Raw genomic sequence first — 20,938 nt, 5'->3', positions numbered from 1 at the left:
TAATTTTCAGCAAATTGTTGACCGGATTTGGAATTTTCTTTTGATATGACATGATGCACACTGTTTATAGATTAGCTCAAAATATCCAACTTCAATATATTTTAAATTTAGAAACTGAGACAGTAATAGAGTAGCTAATATATGAAAATAGTTGTGGCCACTGAATACTTTTTCAAAGCACTGTATATGACACCAAGAGGAGAGGGAGACAGGGAGACCTGGGGTGGAGGGTAGTAGGGAGAGACCGTGGAGGGAGAGGTAGAAAGTGACCAAGGAAGACGGGGGTAGGGATGGTCCGAAGGGAAACTGAGGTAGGGAGAGGAGGAGGGGTGAATGAGGTGAGGAGAAACCTAGTAGAGAGGGAATTATGGTGAGACCAAGGGATGAGCGAGATGGGAAGAGACCGAAGGAAGAAGGAGCAGGAAAAACTGAGGAGAAACTTAAGTAGTGAGAGTCCGAGGGGTGAGGGAGGCAGTGAGCGTCTGAGGTGAGAGGGCGAGGCGGCGTGGGTCCAAGGGGGGAGGGCAAGGTGGCGCGGGTCTGATGGGAAAGGACGAGGCGGCGAGAGATATAGCGAGGGGAGAGAGTGCAAGGGAGAAAGAGACTGAGTGGAGTTGAATGAAGGGAGAGTATGAGGTAAGAGAGAGTGAGACACCAAAGGGGAGGGATGTCGGGAGAGATCGGGGGAGAGGGAGGTGCAGCGAAACTGGGCGGAGAGGGAGTTGGTGAGAGTCCAACGGGGAGAGGGAGGTGGTGACGGACCGAGGGGAGATGGAGAGGTAGGGACGGACCAAAGGCAGAGGGTGAAGCAGGGACAGTCTGAGGGGAGAGGGAGAGGCGGGGGAGAGAGAGAGATAGAGAAGGACCAAGGGGAGTGGGAGGGACAAGGAAGGACCGAGAGGACCGGGAGGTAAAGGAGACTCGGAGGGGCAAGGGACTCAGGAAGGTCGAGAGGAGAGGAAGGGAGATAGACACCAGGCTGAGAGATTGCGAGCGAGAGACCGAGGCGAGAGATTGCGATGGAGAACGAGACCGAGTGGTTGGATGTGAAGAGAGAATGAGGTAGAAGGGAGGGAGACCCCGGGTGGAGAAGGACATAGGGAGATCAAGGGGAGAGGGAGGTGGGATAAACCAAGGAGTGAGAGAGTTAGGGTGAGATTGTGAGGAGAGGGAGGTGGGGAGATAGTAGGTAGAGACTTTGGGAAGAAGTTTACGGAGAGAAAGGTGTGAAGGAGGTCGGGGAGGGCCAGGGGAGAAGATATGAGTGCGAGACCAAGGGGAGAGGGAGTAAGGGAGAGTTCAAGGGGAGTACGAGGTAAGGACGGACCGAGGACAGATGGGGATAGGGAGTGTCCGAAGGGTGAGACCTTGAGGAGAGGAAGAGAGGCACCAAGGGGATAGTGAGTTAGGGTGAGATTGAGGGGTGAATGAGGTAGGGAGACACTGAGAGCTGAGGGAGGTAGGGGAAGCTGAGTGGAGAAGGGAGGTAGGGAGAGTCTGAGGGGAGTGTTAATAAGGGAAAGACTGAGGGGAGTTGGAGGTAGAAAGAGTCCAAGGGGAGAGGGAGGTACACAGAGATTGAGTGGAGGGGGATGTAGGGAGAGACTGAGGGAAAGGGTGGTTGAGTGAGACTGAGGGAGGGAGGCAGGCAGAGAGTGACCAAGGGTAGACAAAGTTAGGAGGAGACCGAGTGGAGAGGGAAGTGTGGAGATCTGAAATAGAGAAGGAGGGAGGTTGAGACCGAGGGGTGAGATAGGTAGGGAGTGACCGAGGGGTGATGGAGGTAAGGAGAGACCAAGGGAAAGAGGAGGTTGGAGGAGACTGAAGGGAGAGATTGAGGGAAGTAAGAGGTTGGTGAACATGGAGGTAGAGAGACAGAGGCGGGAGAGAGGTTGGTGGAGAGACCGAGACAAGAGGGAGTTACTGTGTGACCGAGAGTTGACGATGGTAGGAAGACACCGGGGGGGGGGGGGGGGGAGATGAGGGGAGACTGAGGGTGGAGGGTAGTAGGGAGTGCGAGTGGAAAGGGAGGTAGGGAGCGACCAGAGGGGGAGGAAGGTAGGATATGACCAAGAAGGAGAGTGATAGCGAGAGACAAGGGGAGAGGCAGGTAGGGAGAGACCAGAGGGGATGGTGGTAGGGAGAAATCAAAGGGAGGCAGAGTGAGGACAGCAAGTCCGAGTAGAGAGCAAGGTAGGGAGAGGCTGAGGCATGAATAAGGCAGGGAGAGACTGAGGGGAGAACATAGAATAGTACAGCACAGTACAGGCCCTTCGGCCCACAATGTTGTGCTAACCCTCAAACCCTGCCTCCCATATATCTCCCCACCTTAAATTCCTCCAAATACCTGTCTAGTAGTCTCTTAAACTTCACTAGCATTTCCGCCTCCACCACTGACTCTCGCAGTGCATTCCACACACCAACCACTCTCTGAGTAAAAAACCTTCCTCTAATATCCCCCTTGAACTTCCCTCCCCTTACCTTAAAGCCATGTCCTCTTGTACTTAGCAGTGGTGCCCTGGGGAAGAGGCTCTGGCTGTCCACTCTGTCTCTTCCTCTTAATATCTTGTACACCTCTATCATGTCTCCTCTCATCCTCCTTCTCTCCAAAGAGTAAAGCCCTAGCTCCCTTAATCTCTGATCATAATCCATACTCTCTAAAGCAGGCAGCATCCTGGTAAATCTCCTCTGTACCCTTTCCAATGCTCCACATTCTTCCTATAGCAACCAGAAGGAGACCAAAGGTAGGGGGTGTTGGGGTGAGACCGAGGGTAGAGGGAGGGGGACACCAAGGGGAGAGGGAGGTAGGGAAGGACCAAGGGGAGATGTGGTTAGTGAGAGACCGAGGGAAGAGGGATGTACGCAGAGATTAAGGGGATGGGGAGGTTGGGAAAGTCCAAGGCGAGAAGCAGGTAGCGAGAGATGGAGGGGATAGGGAAGCAGGGAGAGACTCAGGGTATAGGGAAGTAGGGAGAGACTGAGGGCAGAGGAAGGTTGGATGAAGCCGAAGGGTGAAGAAATAAGGGAGGCAATGGTGAGGTTGTGGTGTCCGAGGGGAGGTGGAGCTAGAGAGAGGGAGTCCAAGGGGTGAGGGTGGCAGTGATCTAGGGTAGACGGAGTTAAGGAGTGGAGGGAGGGGGCAGGGAGAGACCGAGGGGTAAGGAAGAGATTGAGGTGTGAGGGAGGGAGGGAGAAACTGAAGGGAGAGGGAGTTTGTGAAAGTCAGAGGGGAGATGGAGGTAGAGAGAGACTGTGGAGGGAGGGAGATGGAGAATTGAATTGACTTTATTTCTTACATCCTTCACATACATGAGTAAAAATCTTTACGTTACGTCTGTCTGAAGGGGCAATGTGCAATATATAGTAATTTGTAATAAATAGTATGTACACCAGGACAGTCAATATAACATAGAAATACAGTTGTATCAGTGTGAATTAATCAGTCTGATGGCCTGGTGAAAGAAGCTGTCCCGGAGCCTGTTGGTCCTGGCTTTTATGCTGTGGTACTGTTTCCCGGATGGTAGCAGCTGGAACAGTTTGTGGTTGGGGTGACTCGGGTCCCCAATGATCCTTCGGGCCCTTTTTACACACCTGTCACTAAATGTCCTGAATAGTGGGAAGTTTACATCTACAGATGCACTGGGCTGTCCACACCACTCTCTGCAGAGTCCTGCGATTGAGGGAAGTACAGTTCCCATACCAGGCAGTGATGCAGCCAGTCATGATGCTCTCAATTGTGCCCCTGTAGAAAGTTATTATGATTATGATTTGGGGTCCCATACCAAACTTCTTCAACCGTCTGAGGTTGGGTGTTGACCACCAGCCAAGCAGGGTCTTGGATTTCGACTACAGATCCCCAGTCGAACACAACTCGGGAACTCCAGGGATCAGCGACGGGAGAAGATGATCCAGGTTTGACCGCCACCCCCCCGGGGTTGGCAAGCTCGGCTACATATTCCTTGCTGGACACAAATCAGGAAGCCCACAGAACAGTGACTGAAGAACAAAATCTGGATTTGAACAACAGACCAGAAGGTATACATACCCAGTCAGACACAGCTCAGGAAGCCCAGCGATCAGCGACAGGAGAGCCAGGTCCGGCTTTGACCACCACCCCAGCAAGATCTGCGAGCTCAGGTATGTATTTCCAGTCTGATGCAGGTTGGGAAGCCCAGGGGTCAGTGATGGGAGAATGTGGTCTGGGTTTGACCACCACCACAGCAGGGTCGGTGACGTCAGGTACAGATTCCCTGTCAGACACATTTCGAGAACCCCTGGCCTCAGTGTCGGGTGAATCTGGTCCAGGGTTGTTCACCACCCAACCAGGGTCTGTGAGCTCTGGTATCCGTGGTGGGGTCATGTTTCCCTCCTTCTGTCCTCAATATGCATCTGGGCTCTGACTGAGAGTAGTGACTGGTCACAGACATTCACGAGGGAGAGTTGCTGGACAGGGACTGGATGGTTTTGGTATCTCTTCAGATCAGAGACCTCCTTTCCAAATTGTTGCCCCAGTGGCTACCCATTTCAATTCAACTCCCCATTCCCATTCCCACGTGTCTGTCCAAGGACTCCGCCACTGACATGATGAGGCCAAAATCAGATTGGAGGGGCAACATCTCATATTCCATCTGGGTAGCCTCCAAACTGATGGCATGAACATTGGTTTCTTCAACTTCCTGTAATTCCTCTCCCCTTCCACTTCACTCTACTGTATTTCCATTCCCATCCCAGCTCACCTCTTCGCCCTTCTCTCCACCTGCCTGTCACCTCCCTCTGGACCCCTCCTCCATTCCTTTATTCTCTGGTCCTCTGTCCTTTCCAATTGGATTAGTCCTTCTTCAGCCCTTTACCTCTTCCACATATCACCTCCCAGCTTCTCAAATCACCCCCTCCCTCACCCACCCACCTTCCCACTCACCTGGCTTCACCTATCACCTGCCAGCTGTACTCCTCCCCACTTCTTTATTCTGGCTTCTGCCCCCTTCCTCTCCAATGCTGATGAAGGGTCTCAGCGCAAAACATTCACTGTTTATTCCCCTCCAGAGATGCAGCCTGACCTGCTGAGATCTTCCAGCATTTTGTGTGTGATGCTACGGATTTTTGTCTTTGTGAATTATTGTCCATGTTGTGTTGTTTAATCTCTGCCACTCTCCCATGTCTCTGTTACTTTGTTCCAGATCTGAAGGTTTCCACAATGAATCAGACCGAAGGATTGTCTACAGGACAACCCACCCCATCACCATCCTCTGTCTCAGCGGGAGAGAGATCCTCAGGTATCAGGTCTCGTGTCCATTGGGGTTTTTCAGTTTCTCACTCTGTGACATCGAACCTCTCATAGACTGACTCACCTGCTGGATGTGCGTCCTGGTGAGGTGATAGTGATTGTTCAGCTGATCCTTCTCTCCATCTTGCATCAAATTCCACCAACATCCACCGTCTCTCCAAAGGCAGTGAGTGTTGTTGTGGAGAACAGTCCATGGGGTTGGTTGCTATAAGATGATAGCCAGAGATCTGTCGAGATCTTAGCCCCCCCCCCCCCCCCATGATCAGGGTCACGGGAAGGTGTGGGAGCAGGTACTGGATGGTTGTATGAACAACTGGTGCATATCACATATGGTTAAAGTCAGAAGTTTACATATACCTCAGTCAAATACATTTAAACTCAGTTTTTCACAATTCCTGACATTTATTCCGAGAAAACATCCCCTGTCTTAGGTCAGTTAGGATCACAACTTTATTTTAAGAATGTGAAATGTCAGAATAATAGCAGAAAGAATGATTTATTTCAGCTTTTGTTTCTTTCATCATATCCCCAATGGGTTAGAAGTTTACATACACTTTGTTAGTATTTGGCCTTTAAATTGTTTAACTTGGGTCAAATGTTTTGGGTAGCCTTCCACAAGCTTCTCACAGTAAGTTGCTGGAATTTTGTTCCATTTCTCCAGACAGAACTGGTGTAACTGAGTCAGGTTTGTAGGCCTCCTTGCTCGCACACGCTTTTTCAGTTCTGCCCACAAATTTTCTATCAGATTGAAGTCAGGGCTTTGTGATGGCCACTCCAATGCCTTGACTTTGTTGTCCTTAAGCAATTTTGCCACAACTTTGGAGGTATGCTTGGGGTCATTGTCCATTTAGAAGACTCATTTGTAACCGAGCTTTAACTTCCTGGCTGATGTCTTGGGATGTTGCTTCAATATATCCACATAATTTTCCTTCCTCATGATGCCATCTATTTTGTGAAGTGCACCAGTCCCTCCTGCAGCAAAGCACCCCACAAAATGATGCTGCCACCCCCATGCTTCATGGTTGGGATGGTGTTCTTCGGCTTGCGAGCCTCACCCTTTTTCCTCCAAACATAACGATGGTCATTATGGCCAAACTGTTCAATTTTTGTTTCATCAGGCCAGAGGACATTTCACCAAAAAGTAAGATCTTTGTCCTCATGTGCACTTGCAAACTGTAGTCTGGCTTTTTTATAGCGGTTTTGGAGCAGCGGCTTCTTCCTTGCTGAGCAGCCTTTCAGGTTATGTCGATACAGGACTTGTTTTACTGTGGATATAGATACTTGTCTACCTGTTTCCTCCAGCATCTTCACAAGGCCCTTCGCTGTTATTCTGGTATTGATTTGCACTTTTCGTGCCAAAGTACGTTCATCTCTAGGAGACAGAATGTATCTCCTTCCTGAGCAGTATGATGGCTGTGTGGTCCCATGATGTTTATACTTGCGTAGTATTGTTTGTACAGAAGAACGCGGTACCTTCAAGTGTTTGGAAATTGCTCCCAAGGGTGAACCAGACTTGTGGAGGTCCACAATTTTTTTCTGAGGTTTTGGCTGATTTCTTTTGATTTTGTTTGTAAACATCTGACTCACTGGAATTGTGAAACAGTATTGTCAATTAAAAGTGAAATAATCTGTCTGTAAACAATTGTTGGAAAAATTATTTGTGTTGTGCACAAAGTAGATGTCCTCAACGTCTTGTGAAAACTATAGTTTGCTAATATGAAATTTAAAAGCAATGCTACCAAATGCTAGCAAAGTGTGTGTAAACTTCTAATGGCTGGAGCCACCCATCCTGTGAAGACACTGCGCAGATGAAGGCAATGGCAAACAGCTTCTGTCTCACCACCCAGAACAATCAGGGTGATGGACAGACCCTGATCGCCCACGTGATATGATACAGCACGCAATGATAATGATGTCGGAGAACAAGGACTGAGAGGTGCAGTTTGGTGGGTGAGAGGTTTTCCATACAAAATGCTGGAGGAACTCAGCAGGCCAGGCAGATAAAGATGGTCAATATGGTGTCTAGGGAGTGTTGTACAATCAATGGTGAAGATGGTGTCTGGGGAGTGTTGTACAATCGATGGTCAAGATGGCTTCTGGTGAGTGTTGTACAAACGATGGTCAAGATGATGTCTGGAGAGTGTTGTACAATAGATGGTCAAGATGGTGTCTGGAGAGTGTTGTACAACAGATGGTCAAGATGGTGTCTGGGGAATGTTGTACAATAGATGGTCAAGATGGTGTCTGGGGAGTGTTGTACAATCGATGGTCAAGATGGCTTCTGGTGAGTGTTGTACAAACGATGGTCAAGATGGTGTCTGGAGAGTGTTGTACAATAGATGGTCAAGATGGTGTCTGGGGAATGTTGTACAATAGATGGTCAAGATGGTGTCTGGAGAGTGTTGTAGAATAAATGGACAAGATGGTGTCTGGAGAGTGTTTGTACAATAGATTTTCAAGATGGTGTCTGAGGAGTGTTGTACAATCGATGGTCAAGATGGTGTCTGGGGAATGTTGTACAATGGATGGTCAAGATGGTGTCTGGGGAATGTTGTACAATAGATGGTCAAGATGGTGTCTGGGGAATGTTGTACAATAGATGGTCAAGATGGTGTCTGGAGAGTGTTGTAGAATAAATGGACAAGATGGTGTCTGGAGAGTGTTTGTACAATAGATTTTCAAGATGGTGTCTGAGGAGTGTTGTACAATCGATGGTCAAGATGGTGTCTGGGGAATGTTGTACAATGGATGGTCAAGATGGTGTCTGGGGAATGTTGTACAATAGATGGTCAAGATGGTGTCTGGGGAATGTTGTACAATAGATGGTCAAGATGGTGTCTGGAGAGTGTTGTAGAATAAATGGACAAGATGGTGTCTGGAGAGTGTTTGTACAATAGATTTTCAAGATGGTGTCTGAGGAGTGTTGTACAATCGATGGTCAAGATGGTGTCTGGGGAATGTTGTACAATGGATGGTCAAGATGGTGTCTGGGGAATGTTGTACAATAGATGGTCAAGATGGTGTCTGGGGAATGTTGTACAATAGATGGTCAAGATGGTGTCTGGAGAGTGTTGTAGAATAAATGGACAAGATGGTGTCTGGAGAGTGTTTGTACAATAGATTTTCAAGATGGTGTCTGAGGAGTGTTGTACAATCGATGGTCAAGATGGTGTCTGGGGAATGTTGTACAATAGATGGTCAAGATGGTGTCTGGAGAGTGTTGTACAATCGATGGTCAAGATGGTGTCTGGGGAATGTTGTACAATCGATGGTCAAGATGGTGTCTGGGGAATGTTGTACAATAGATGGTCAAGATGGTGTCTGGGGAGTGTTGTACAATCGATGGTCAAGATGGCTTCTGGTGAGTGTTGTACAATCGATGGTCAAGATGGTGTCTGGGGAGTGTTGTACAATCGATGGTCAAGATGGCTTCTGGTGAGTGTTGTACAAACGATGGTCAAGATGGTGTCTGGGGAATGTTGTACAATCGATGGTCAAAATGGTGTCTGGGGAGTGTTGTACAATCAATGGTCAAGATGGTGTCTGGAGAGTGTTGTAGAATAAATGGATAAGATGGTGTCTGGAGAGTGTTTGTACAATAGAACCAGTGTGGATAATGTCAATATTTATCTCAGTATTTCTTAAATACCCCTAATATATCTGACTCTACCACCACCCCGGCAGGACGTCCATGCGCCCATGACTCTCTGTGTGTAAAAAATATAAAGAAAAAACCTTAGCTTTGAAAATTATGGCCCCTGGTATTAGCCACATCCATCCTGGGAAATAAATAGCTGGCTGTCCATTCGATCCATTCCTCTTCCCATCCTTTACACCTTTATCAAGTCCCCTCTCATCCTCCTTCACTCCAGTGATAAAAGCCTGAGCACACTCTCGAAAGCTTCCACATCCTTCCCATAATGAGGTGAGCAGAACCACCCAACCCAGTCTGCCCTGACACACATGGGGAGCAGGGAAACATTGTAAAGGCCGCGGTGGGGAGGAAGGGAATGGGGAAGAGTGAAGGAGAATGGAGGAGTAGGAGGGGAAAGACTGGGGTGGAGGGAAGACCATGGGGAGAGGAAGGAGAGTGGGCAGGAGACATCAGGGGAAGGGAAAGTTGAGGGAGACCGGAGGTGGGGAATAGGATTAAGGTCTGGGGTGTGGGATGAAGCGAGGTGATTGGAGGTGGGGGGGGGGTCATCCCCCTCTTACCCCTCCCTTCTTCTCAATGTCCCCTCCCCTCTTCCCTTTACGATCTTCACATGCTCATTATGTGTGACAGGGTCACAGGTCACCTCATTGTAGGAAGGATGTGGAAGCTTCAGAGAGAGTGCAGAATAGATTTACCGGGAAGATGTCTGGATTAGAGAGCAGGTCTTGTGAGGAGAGGTTGAGTGGGCAATGGCATTTCTCTTTCAAGTTAAGGAGGATGAGAGGTGATTGGTGGAGGTGTACAAGATGGTAAGAGGCATAGATCAAGTGGACAACCAGACTTTTCCCCAGGGAGGAAGTGGCTAATAGCAGGGGGTGTAATTTTAAAGTGACTGGAGGAAAGTATAGGGTGGATGACAGAGGTAAAGTTCTTTACCCAGAGAGTGGTGGGTGTGTGGAACACCCTGCAAGGGGAGCTGGTACAGACAGATACATTAGGGGCATTTAAGAAACTCATAGGTACATGGATGACAGAAACATGGAGTGTTATGTAGGAGGGAAGGGTTAGACAGACAGAAATACTTTATTAATCTCGAGGGAAATTGGGTTTCATTACAGCCGCACCACCAAGAATAGTGAAGAAATATTGCAATATAAAACTATAAATAATTAAATAGTAATAAGTTAATCATGCCAAGTGGAAAAATTAAATCCAGGACCAGCCTATTGGCTCAGTGTGTCTGACACTCCGAGGGAGGAGTTGTAAAGATTGATGGCCACAGGTAGAAATGACTTCCTATGACGTTCAGTGTTACATCTCGGTGGAATGAGTCTCTGGCTGAACGTACTCCTGTGCCTAACCAGTACATTATGGAGTGGATGGGGGTCATTGTCCAAGATGGCATGCAACTTGGACAGCATCGTCTTTTCAGACACCACCGTCAGAGAGTCCAGTTCCACCCCCACAACATCACTGGCCTTACAAATGAGTTTGTTGATTCTGTTGGTGTCTGCTACCCTCAGCCTGCTGCCCCAGCACACAACAGCAAACATGATAGCACTGGCCACCACAGACTCGTAGAACATCCTCAGCATCGTCCGGCAGATGTTAAAAGACCTCAGTCTCCTCAGGAAATAGAGACAGCTCTGACCCTTCTTGTAGACAGCCTCAGTGTTCTTTGACCAGTCCAGTTTATTGTCCACTCGTATCCCCAGGTATTTGTAATCCTGCACCATGTTCACACTGACCCCTTGGATGGAAACAGGGTTAGATTGATCTCAGAGTAGGTCTGCACAGCATTGTGGGCCGAAGGGCCTGTGCTGTGCTGTACTGTTCTGTGTTCTATGATCTCTGTCACAGGTCAGACTGGGCAGTTTCATTCTGACCCTGGTGTGAAGGGGGATACGGGAAAGGTGATCACAGACCACGGGCAGGACAGCCGACTGGAAAACTCAGCCCATGGTGTGTGTTGGTGACTCAGGACGTCCCAGAATTTCCCCACAACTACCACACTGCTGTGTCACTGGAGAACGGTGACCTACCTGTACAGTACACAGCATGTCGCCAAGGTGTCGGCCTCAGTTGATACACAAAGTAACCGGAGCAGTTTTTCACCCTTATCTCTTGGCTCCCGGAACAGGTGTCTTCACCCACAGTGAAGCAGACGGTCCTGGTCACCTCCCCCTCTCCCACGTTGGGATGGGGACCTGGAATGAGATTTATAAACACTGTAAAATGTACCCGGTCCCACTGTACAGTGGGCACCTCCGGTGGGGCAGTTAAAGCCTCTGAAACTTACGTCCCTTCGATGTGTAGAAATAACTATTGTTGCCCAGCGGTAGCTGAGGGTGGAAGTGCAGATGGGGGTTGTGGTTGGCAGAGAAAGAGGATGGGGAATGTGAGCTGTACATTAACACTGAACATCGTTCTGTCCCTCAGCCACAGACTCTGCACTCAGTGATCCGTGTGTAAACCACACCGTCCTGGATCAGCCCTGGAGGAGCACGAATTGTTCCCACACTGAGTGTACCGGTGGACAATGGATGAGTGATGGAAAACTTGAAGTGGGATGGTACAGATTTAACAGGTAAAGTGAGGAGATTATCACTGAGAAACTGGACACAGAAGGGGAATGTAAACAGGGGAACAAGGGGTGTGTGAATGGGAAATACAGGGAGACCAGGATCATCAGTGACTACACTGAGATGGGGAGTAAATACAGGGAGAGGGGAGATCCCACATTCTCAGGGTAGAGACAAGGGGGAGGTACAACTGAGAGGGAATTCCCAGGATTGGTGGGGTTATTGACCAGAGACAGGGTACAGACAGGGTGAGTGTAATTTCCCATGTCTCTCTGAGTGAATAAACTCCCTCAGATCAAGGACTGACTCTCTGATTGTTGTTTCAGTTCCGGAGGATGGAAGATACCTGAGACGGTCGTTCCACAGCATCGCTGCTCTGGGAAGGCCCCAGGCTGGTTAAACGGTAGAGTCAGAGTTTACAACAGTGGGTCTTGGTTATTTTTAGGGAGAGATAAACTGACAACCTAAATCTCTTCAGAGGGCCCTAGCATGGACACAGAACCCCATCTCCCTGAGAGGTCTCCCCACAGTCACTCAGACCGCTCTATGGTCCTGTATCGTCATGGAGTCCGGTGGAGGAGTGACAACTTCCTGGAGTTGGGTTACAGAACTGATCTGCCCACTGACCCCATTCTGGATACGACCCGGAGGAGTTTCAACGACCCCAGACTCATTTCAGTAGTGGGGCAATCTCCAGGGAGTTGGGGGAGTCTGCAGACATCATCGTTCACCAACTAGTGAGATAAATTAATAGTTGCCATGGTAACATAGCGGTTAGCGCATCGCTATTACAGCTCGGGGTGTCGGAGTTCAGAGTTCAATTCCAGCCTCATCTGTAAGGAGTCTCTGTCCGTCCTCCCCATGGAATGCATGGGTTTTCCCCGGGTTCTCCGGTTTTCTCCCACTGTCCAAAGACGTACCGGGTGGATTTTCCCCGGTTGCCTTCCACTCCCACTGAGTTAATTGGGCATTGTAAATTGTCCCATGATTAGGTTTGGGTCAATAATATGGTTGTCGAGGGTTACTGGGGTGGTGTGGCTCAAAGTGTCAGTAGCTCCTACTTCACGCTTGATTGCCAAGTAGATAAGTAAATAAGAATGCAAAATGGACTGAACGTTCAGTTCAAATGTGGAGAAAATGACAGGAAACTGGAATAATCCTGGAAGCTACAGTGTGGATCGAGCTGCCTGAGCAAGTGGTGGATGCCATTTCGATTTCAATGTTGAAGAGAAGTTTGAATAGGTACATGGATGGGAGGGGTATGGAGTGATGTGTCACCAGGTGCAAGTTGATGGGACTAGGCAGTGTAAATGGGTCAGCACGAACTGGATGGGCCGAGGGACCTTTTTCTGTATTCCAGTTTTTTATGACTCTATAATTCTGTGACAGCAAGTCTCATGTCAGTGGTAGGGAAGCTAGTGAAGAGGATTCTGAGGGACTGGACTTATGAACTTTTGGAAGTCCATGGGTGAATTAGGGACAGTCAACTTTTCTTCTTGAGGGACAAGTTGTGACGCATTGGCTTGTTTGATTTTTTCGAGGGGTTGACAGAGGCGATTGATGAAGTTAGAGCTGAGGTTGTTGTCCTCAAAGACTTTTGACCATAAGTTCATCAGACAGAGGAACAGAATTAGGCCACTCGGCCCATTGAGTCTCAACACCATTCAATCATGGCTGATTTACTATCCCTCTTAGTCCCATTCTCATGCCTTCCCCTCATAACATGTTTGACAAGGTCCCTCATGGGAGGCTCATTCAGAAGATGAAGGTGCTGCTGCGGGGAGGGTGGGGTGGAGAGGGAGAGGGCAGCAGCTCAGTGCTGACTGAGGCCGGACCGGACCGTGGGTTGTGAACCACTGATTTACAGTGGGTCCTGATTCACATTCCCCGCTGTACTGTGAGACCGGGTACATTTTACAGTGTTTATAAATCTCATTCCAGGTCCCCATCCCAACGTGGGAGAGGGGGAGATGACCAGGACCGCCTGCTTCACTCACGCTCAAGCCTCCTGTCACTGGAGCCTGGAGATCAGGGTGAAAAACTGCTCCGGTTACTTTGTGTATTGGCTGCGGCCGACACACTGGAGTAACGCTGTGTACTGTACAGGTAGGTCACCGTTCCCCAGTGACACAGCAGTGTGGTAGTTGTGGGGAAATTCTGGGATGTCCTGAGTCACCAACACACACCACGGGCTGAGTTTTCCAGTTGGCTGCCCTGCCCGTGGTCTGTGATCACCTTTCCCGTATCCCCCTTCACACCGGGGTCAGAATGAAACTGCCCAGTCTGACCTGTGACAGAGATCATAGAACACAGAACAGTACAGCACAGCACAGGCCCTTCGGCCCACAATGTTGTGCAGACCTACTCTGAGATCAATCTAACCCTCCCTCCTATATAACCCTCCATGTTTCTGTCATCCATGTGTCTATGAGTTTGTTAAATGTCCTTAAGGTATCTGTCTGTACCACCTTACAGGGTGTTCCACACACCCACCACTCTCTGTGTAAAGAACTTTACCTCTGACATCCACCCTATAGTTTCCTCCAGTCACTTTAAAATTACACCCCCTGCTATTAGCCACTTCCTCCCTGGGGAAAAGTCTGGCTGTCCACTCGATCTATGCCTCTTACCATCTTGTACGCCTCCATCAAGTCACCTGTCATCGTCCTTCACCCCAAAGAGAAAAGCCGTCACTCACTCAACCTCTCCTCACAAGACACACTCTCTAATCGAGACATTGTCCTGGTAAATCTATTCTGCACTCTCTCTAAAGCTTCCACATCCTTCCTACAATAAGGTGACCTGAGACTCCCGGGCTGCCCTGTCACACATATGGACCATGTGAAGGTTGTTGGGGGGAAGAGGGGAGGGCACATTGAGGAGAGTGGAGGGGTCAGAGGGGAATGACTGGAGTGAAGGGAAGTGGGAAAGTGGAGAGGATGGAGAGTGGTGGGGAGGGAGAGGGGAGGGAGGAGGAATGAGGACAATGGAGGGAGATTGTGGCTGTGGATGGGAGAGAGTTCTGGGGCATGAGATGGGGACTGGAGGAAGGAGGGATGCTGAGAGGGACTGTAGACAGTTGTGGGGGTGGTGGGGGGGAGAGACAATGGATGCTGGACAGTCCACAGCTCAGAATTTGGTGGTGGGAATCATCGAAGGGAACGCTGATCCCTGTGGTCAGTCCCAGAATTTCATCCCGACTGCGAACGACGGGAGTCACCCGTAGTGATGAAGATTTTAGGTGAGATTCAGTGGCGGGAGAGAGGTACGATGTTCTGGTGATATTCTGTCTCCCACGTTTCTGTTCCTTTATCCTAGACCTGGGGATTTCTCCAAGGGAGCAGGTCAAAGGGTCATCGACTGGAGGGGCCACCCAGGAACCACCCTCTGTCCCATCGGGAGACACATCCTCAGGTAGCAAGTCCTGTGACAGTGGGGAAGGTGGGTCATTCCACAACTCTGTGGTCTACAGGCTCTCGTGAGCTGATTCAGTCGTTATCTGTGTCTCTCAGTGGGATGTGAACGATGGAGTCCGTTCTATCCCCACTGACAATCTCAGGAGTACATGAGCTCTCCGGAAAGGGTGATTCACTCATCGGGAATGACCTGCCTTGGATGGAAGCTGGTCTGGAAGACATGTGGAGTTGGCTCAGTGACAGAGCAGGGGGGCTGAGACCTGGTGCTCAGGGGTGGGGGAAATGAAAGTGTCCGGGGGGTGAGGTTTGGAGTGACGTTCAGGCAGGATATTTTCACTATTTGTTTAATTGTTACCACCGCTGTCTGTAAGGGGATTGTACACTCTCCCTGTGACTGTGTCGGTTTCCTCCCACATTACAGAGACGTCTGGGTTAGTAGGTTAATTGGTCACATGGGTGGTGGGGCTCGTTGGGCCGGTTACGGTGCTGAATCTGTAAATAATTGATGGCCCAGTCCATCACGGATAAAGCCCTCCCCACCATTGAGCATATCGACATGGAGCGTTGTCAGCATTCATAATCAGAACCTCCACCACCCAGGACATGCTCTCTTCATGTTGTTGCCATCAGGAAGAAGGTACAGGAGCCTCAGGACCCACACCACCAGGGTCAGGGACAGTTATTACCCCTCAGACATCAGGCTCTTGAACCAGAGGGGTAATCTTCACTCAACACTCACCCCATTACTGAACTGTTCCCATAACCTATGGACTCACTTCCAAGGGCTTTTCACCTCATGTTCCCGATACTTATTGTTTATTCATATATTACTGTAATTTTTTTTGTATTTGCACAGTTTGTTGTCTTTTGCACAATGTTTGCCCACATGGGTGTAATAGGACAGCACAGACTTGTTGGGCCGAAAGGACCCATTACCCTGCTGTACCTTCCAATAAATGAGTAAATATTTTTAACAAATTTAAAGGAAATTCAAGTTTTCCACTGCATTGTTGCTGTAAAAAATTGGATTTCCAGTGATGCCCAGTAGTGATAATTGGTCTGATTCTGATTCTGAGGATATATAAAAATGTGTAGAAGATTACGAGGGGTACAGATAGGGTCGACTCAGAGTCAAAGTAAGATTTATTATCCAAGTACTTATTTGTCACCATACACTACACTGAGATTCATTTTATTGCAGTCATTTACAGGAAAATAAAGAAATACAGCAGAATTTATGAAAAACTATACAAAAACAAAGACTGACAAACAACCAACATGCAAAAGAAAGCAAATTGTGCAAATAAAATATTAAATAATACTGAGATGATGAGTTGTGGATTCCTTGAAAGTGAGTCTGTAGGTTGTGGAATCAGTTCAGAGTTGATGTGAGTGAAGTTATCCACGCCGGTCAGGAGTCTGATGGTTGTGGGTGATAAATGTTCCTGAAGCTGCTGGTGTGGGATGTCCTGCTGGGAATATTACCACTGATCAGGGTGAATATAACTAGAGGACATTGATTTATGGTCAGTGGTCAGAGATTCAGGATCAGAATCAGGATTATTATCACTAACGTCTCTTGTGAAATCTGTTGTTTTTTGGCAGCAGTACAGTGCAAGACATAAAAAAAATTCCTGTACGTTCCAATCAAAAAAATAAATAACTAGTGCAAAAGGAGGAATAGTGAGGTCGTATTCAAGAGTTCATGGATCGTCCAGAAATCTGATGTAAGGGAAGAAACTTCTAAAAGTGTTGAGTTTGTGTCTTCAGGCTCCTGTACCCCCTCCCTGATGGTAGCAACGAGAGGAGGGTGGGTGTGTCCTGGGTGGTGAGAGTCCTTAATGACGGATGCCTTCTTGGGTCATCATCTTTCAGAGGCGATTCCAGCAGGGAGACTGAACATCAGAGGACACTCAGCAGGTCCTGATATGGGAGAGGATGTTGGCAGATTGACCATTAGAGTACACCAGATGTTAGCAATGTGACTGAGTGAGTGCTGGCCCTGGGCATCGGGGGCACGAGGAGGGTCAGGGTATTGCTGAGCAATTTAGCAGGGACTTCAGTGTGCCAGGAGGGTTGGACGCATTCCTGTGTCCCTGTTCCTTTATTCCCGATCTGAAAACTTACTCATGGGAACAGCCTAAAGAGTTATCAACTGGAGAGCACACCCAGGAACTGTCCTCTGTCCCAGCAGGAGACACATCCTCAGGTACCAAGTCTCATGTCGGTCTGTGTTCATTCAGTCTCTGTCACTCTGTGAGGTTGAACCTCCCATGGACCAGTTCACCTACTGGATGTACAGTGCATTGTGGGTAGGGGTGTGAATGATGGAGTCAGTGGTTCCTCTCTCCTGTCTGTTTGGTTGCGTTTGGTGAGTCGTGAGGGATGAGGCTCTGTTGGGGGTTGGAGAGAGTGGGGTGGGAGGATTGAACAAAGAGGGGTGGAGTGACTGAGTGACACAGGAGGGAGGGGAGGAGTGATGGAGCTGAGAGGGGAGGATGGTCACAGAGAGGAAGGGAGGAATGACTGTGAGGAGTTACACGGTGACTGATGAGACATAGAAATGACCGGAGTGGGATTTGAGTAATTCAGTACGTGGACAGAAGGAAATGGGTGAAAACACACAGGAGAGAGGGATGGAGAGAGAGGTGGGATGCTGGAGTGGGAGGAATGAGGCGAGTGATGACTGTGTGAGGAGAGTTGGGCAGAGAGATCAGTGAGAGTGATTTTCCAACTGGAGGGAGGGAGGGAGAGACTGTAAAGAGAGTGATGCAGACAGAGTGAATGCCGAGAGAAGGAGATGTGAGGAGAGGAATTAAAGAGCCAAGCGGGGGGAGTGTGTGTATTTCAGAGGAAAGATTTGACCTGGACTAGAGCCTCCTGTTCCTACCATTGAATTCCTTCCTGATCGAAGGTAAAACTTGTTACTACTTTACCCTTCCTTTGTATATCTTCTTATCACAGATTCCCAGTCAGACACGACTCGGGAACCCCAGGGATCAGTGACAGATCAACCTGGACTGGATTTGACCACCACCCCAGCAGGGTCTTCGAGCTTACGTACAGATTCCCAGTTGGACACAACTCAGGAACCCCAGAGATCAGCAACTGGAGAATCTGGACCGGGTTTAACCACAACCCCACCAGGGTCTGTGAACTCAGGTATCTGCATTGGGGAGGGGGTCATTGAAGGAAACGATCTTTCCTTTCTGTAATCCTCTATTCATCTGGGCTTTGACTGAGAGTAGTGACTGGTCACAGACATTCACGAGGGAGAGTTGCTGAACAGGGACTGGATGGTTTTGGTATCTCTTCAGATCAGAGACCGCCTTTTCAAATTGTTGTCCCAGTGGCTACCCATTTCAATTCGACTTCCCATTCCCGTTCCCACGTGTCTGTCCAAGGCCTCCGCCACTGACAGTGTGAGGTCAAACTTTGATTGGAGGGGCAACACCTCATACTGTGTCTGGGTCGTGTCCAAACTGACAGCATGAACATTGATTTCTCTAACTTCCAGTAATTTCTCCCCCTTTCCACTTCTCTCTTTATCCATTCCCACTCTGTTCTTCTCACCTGCCCATCACCTCCCTCTGGTCCCCCTCCTTCATTGCTTTATTCTGTTGTCTCCAATTGGATTAGTCCTCCTTCAGCCCTTTACCTCTTCCACATATCACCTCCCAACTTCTCAAATCACCCCCTCCCTCACCCACCCACCTTCCCACTCACCTGGCTTCACCTATCACCTGCCAGCTGTACTCCTCCCCACCTCTTTATTCTGGCTTCTTCTCCCTTCCTCTCCAGTGCGGATGAAGGGTCTCAGCCCAAAACATTCACTGTTTATTCCCCTCCAGAGATGCAGCCTGACCTGCTGAGTTCTTCCAGCATTTTGTGTGTGTTGCTCTGGATTTTCAGCATCTGCAGAATCTCTCATCTTTATGAATTATTGTCCCTGTTTAACCTCTGTCACTCTCCCATGTCACTGTTACTTTGTTCCAGACCTGGAGGTTTCCACAATGGATCAGCCCGATGGATCGTCTACAGGACAACCCACCCCATCACCATCCTCTGTCTCAGCAGGAGAGAGATCCTCAGGTATCAGGTCTCATGTCCATTGGGGTTTTTCAGTTTCTCGCTCTGTGACATCGAACCTCTCATAGACTGACTCACCTGCTGGATGTGTGTCCTGGTGAGGTGATAGTGATTGTTCAGCTGATCCTTCTCTCCATCTTGCATCAAATTCCACCAACATCCACCGTCTCTCCAAAGGCAGTGAGCGTTGTTGTGGTGAACAGTCCACGGGGTTGGTTGCTATAAGATGGCAGGGAACTGGTGGGGTGGAGATACATCTCTACCAAAGGAGGTGTAAGGTGCTCCTTCCTTCTGTTACCCTGCTAGTCAAGTGTGGCTGAAGTGTAGCAACCCTCCTTACCTGCTCCCCATCTACCCGATCAGGGTCACGGGAAGGCATGGGAGCAGGTACTGGCTGGTTGTTGAACAGCTGGTGCATATCACATGCCCCGGGTCTGCAACCACTGACACCAGACTGACAATCTCTGAAGAGTATTGATAATGGCTGGAGCAGCCATTTTCTAAAGATATTGCCAAGTAGAAGGCAATAGCAAACTGCTTCTGTTATGGTCAATCAGGAACAATCATGGTCATCGATAGATCTTGGTCATCCATGTCGTACAACACATGATGATGATGTTGTCAGAGAACAAGGACGAAGAGGAGCGGTTTGCTGGGTGAGAGGATTTAAGTGGATGAGAAAGATCGTTGTAGGGTGAGGAAGGGTGGGAGATGGAGGAGCGAGGGATGAGTGGGGGGAGAAGTGAGGAATGGGCACTGAGTTGAGAGGAGAGGATTGAGTGAAGAGGGAGGTGCGTAGTGCCTGAGAGGATTATGTTGTGTCTGATCCAGAGGTTTGACCAGTTTCACACTGGTAGATTATAGATGTTTCTGTTCATGATGACCACTCCCCATCTCATTTACTCTCTCCACCCTGATCCGCTGCTCGCCTGTCCCCACCCACCCTGTTTCTCTCTTTGCAGATTCCCAGTCGGACACAACTCAGGAACCCCAGGGGTCTGCGACTGAAGGACCTGGTCCAGGTTTGTCCACCACCCCAGCAGGGTCTGCAAGCTCAGGTATCCATCGTTGGGTTCACCAAAGGGAATGATTCTCCTCGGTTTCAGTCCTGGAAATTCCTCCTCACTCCCACTGAGGGGAGTCACGTGGAGTGACGGAGGTTTGAGAGAGCGAATCGGTGAAGGCACACCAAATGGTTTTGGTTTCTCCCCCTCTGTCCCGGATTGATCACCAGGTTTGGTGTCTCCTCTCCATCTCCCTCCCACGTCTGTGGTCCGTTATTCCAGTTCACTGGAATTCCACAGAGGAACAAGCCAAAGGATCATCTACTGGTGAACTCAGCCGGGAACTGCCCCCTGTCCCAGCAGGAGATACATCCTCAGGTACCAAGACCTTGTTTCTGTGGGGAAAGGACAACCTCTCTCACTGGATGTCCTTGTAGCTCGTGTCTATCGCCTCCCCTGTTGGATGTAGTTTCCCGTGGGGTGGGGAGCACCGGTGTCAGTGGCTCGTCCCCTGTCTGGACAATTCTCAGTCCTGCATCGTCTCCTCTGTTGGATGTGATTTCCCGTGGGGTGGGGATCACCGGTGTCAGTGGCTCGTCCCCTGTCTGGACAATTCTCAGTCGTGCATCGTCTCCCCTGTTGGATGTGGTTTCCCGTGGGGTGGGGATCATCGGTGTCAGTGGCTCGTCCCCTGTCTGGACAATTCTCAGTCGTGCATCGTCTCCCCTGTTGGATGTGGTTTCCCGTGGGGTGGGGATCATCAGTGTCAGTGGCTCGTCCCCTGTCTGGACAATTCTCAGTCGTGCATCGTCTCCCCTGTTGGATGTGGTTTCCCGTGGGGTGGGGATCATCGGTGTCAGTGGCTCGTCCCCTGTCTGGACAATTCTTAGTCGTGCATTGAGGTCCCT

General features: G+C 49.3%; 1 protein-coding gene across 1 annotated transcript in view; it reads left to right on the top strand.

Moving 5' to 3' along the window:
• Positions 1-392: 392 nt before the first annotated feature.
• Positions 393-20,938, top strand: part of LOC140723404 (uncharacterized) — a 33,051-nt gene continuing 12,505 nt past the window's right edge. The window contains exons 1-10 of the mRNA XM_073037980.1: positions 393-487; positions 3,824-4,137; positions 5,178-5,273; positions 11,379-11,526; positions 11,848-11,924; positions 13,463-13,627; positions 14,840-14,962; positions 17,902-18,099; positions 18,934-19,029; positions 19,989-20,084. Coding sequence (XP_072894081.1) covers positions 393-487; positions 3,824-4,137; positions 5,178-5,273; positions 11,379-11,526; positions 11,848-11,924; positions 13,463-13,627; positions 14,840-14,962; positions 17,902-18,099; positions 18,934-19,029; positions 19,989-20,084 — 1,408 coding nt within the window. The remainder of the gene's footprint in view (positions 488-3,823; positions 4,138-5,177; positions 5,274-11,378; positions 11,527-11,847; positions 11,925-13,462; positions 13,628-14,839; positions 14,963-17,901; positions 18,100-18,933; positions 19,030-19,988; positions 20,085-20,938) is intronic.

Source organism: Hemitrygon akajei, unplaced genomic scaffold, assembly GCF_048418815.1.
Source record: "Hemitrygon akajei unplaced genomic scaffold, sHemAka1.3 Scf000112, whole genome shotgun sequence".
NCBI lineage: Eukaryota > Metazoa > Chordata > Chondrichthyes > Myliobatiformes > Dasyatidae > Hemitrygon > Hemitrygon akajei.
The sequence above is the reverse complement of the archived record's forward strand: the minus strand, read 5'-3'. Positions and strand labels throughout refer to the sequence as shown.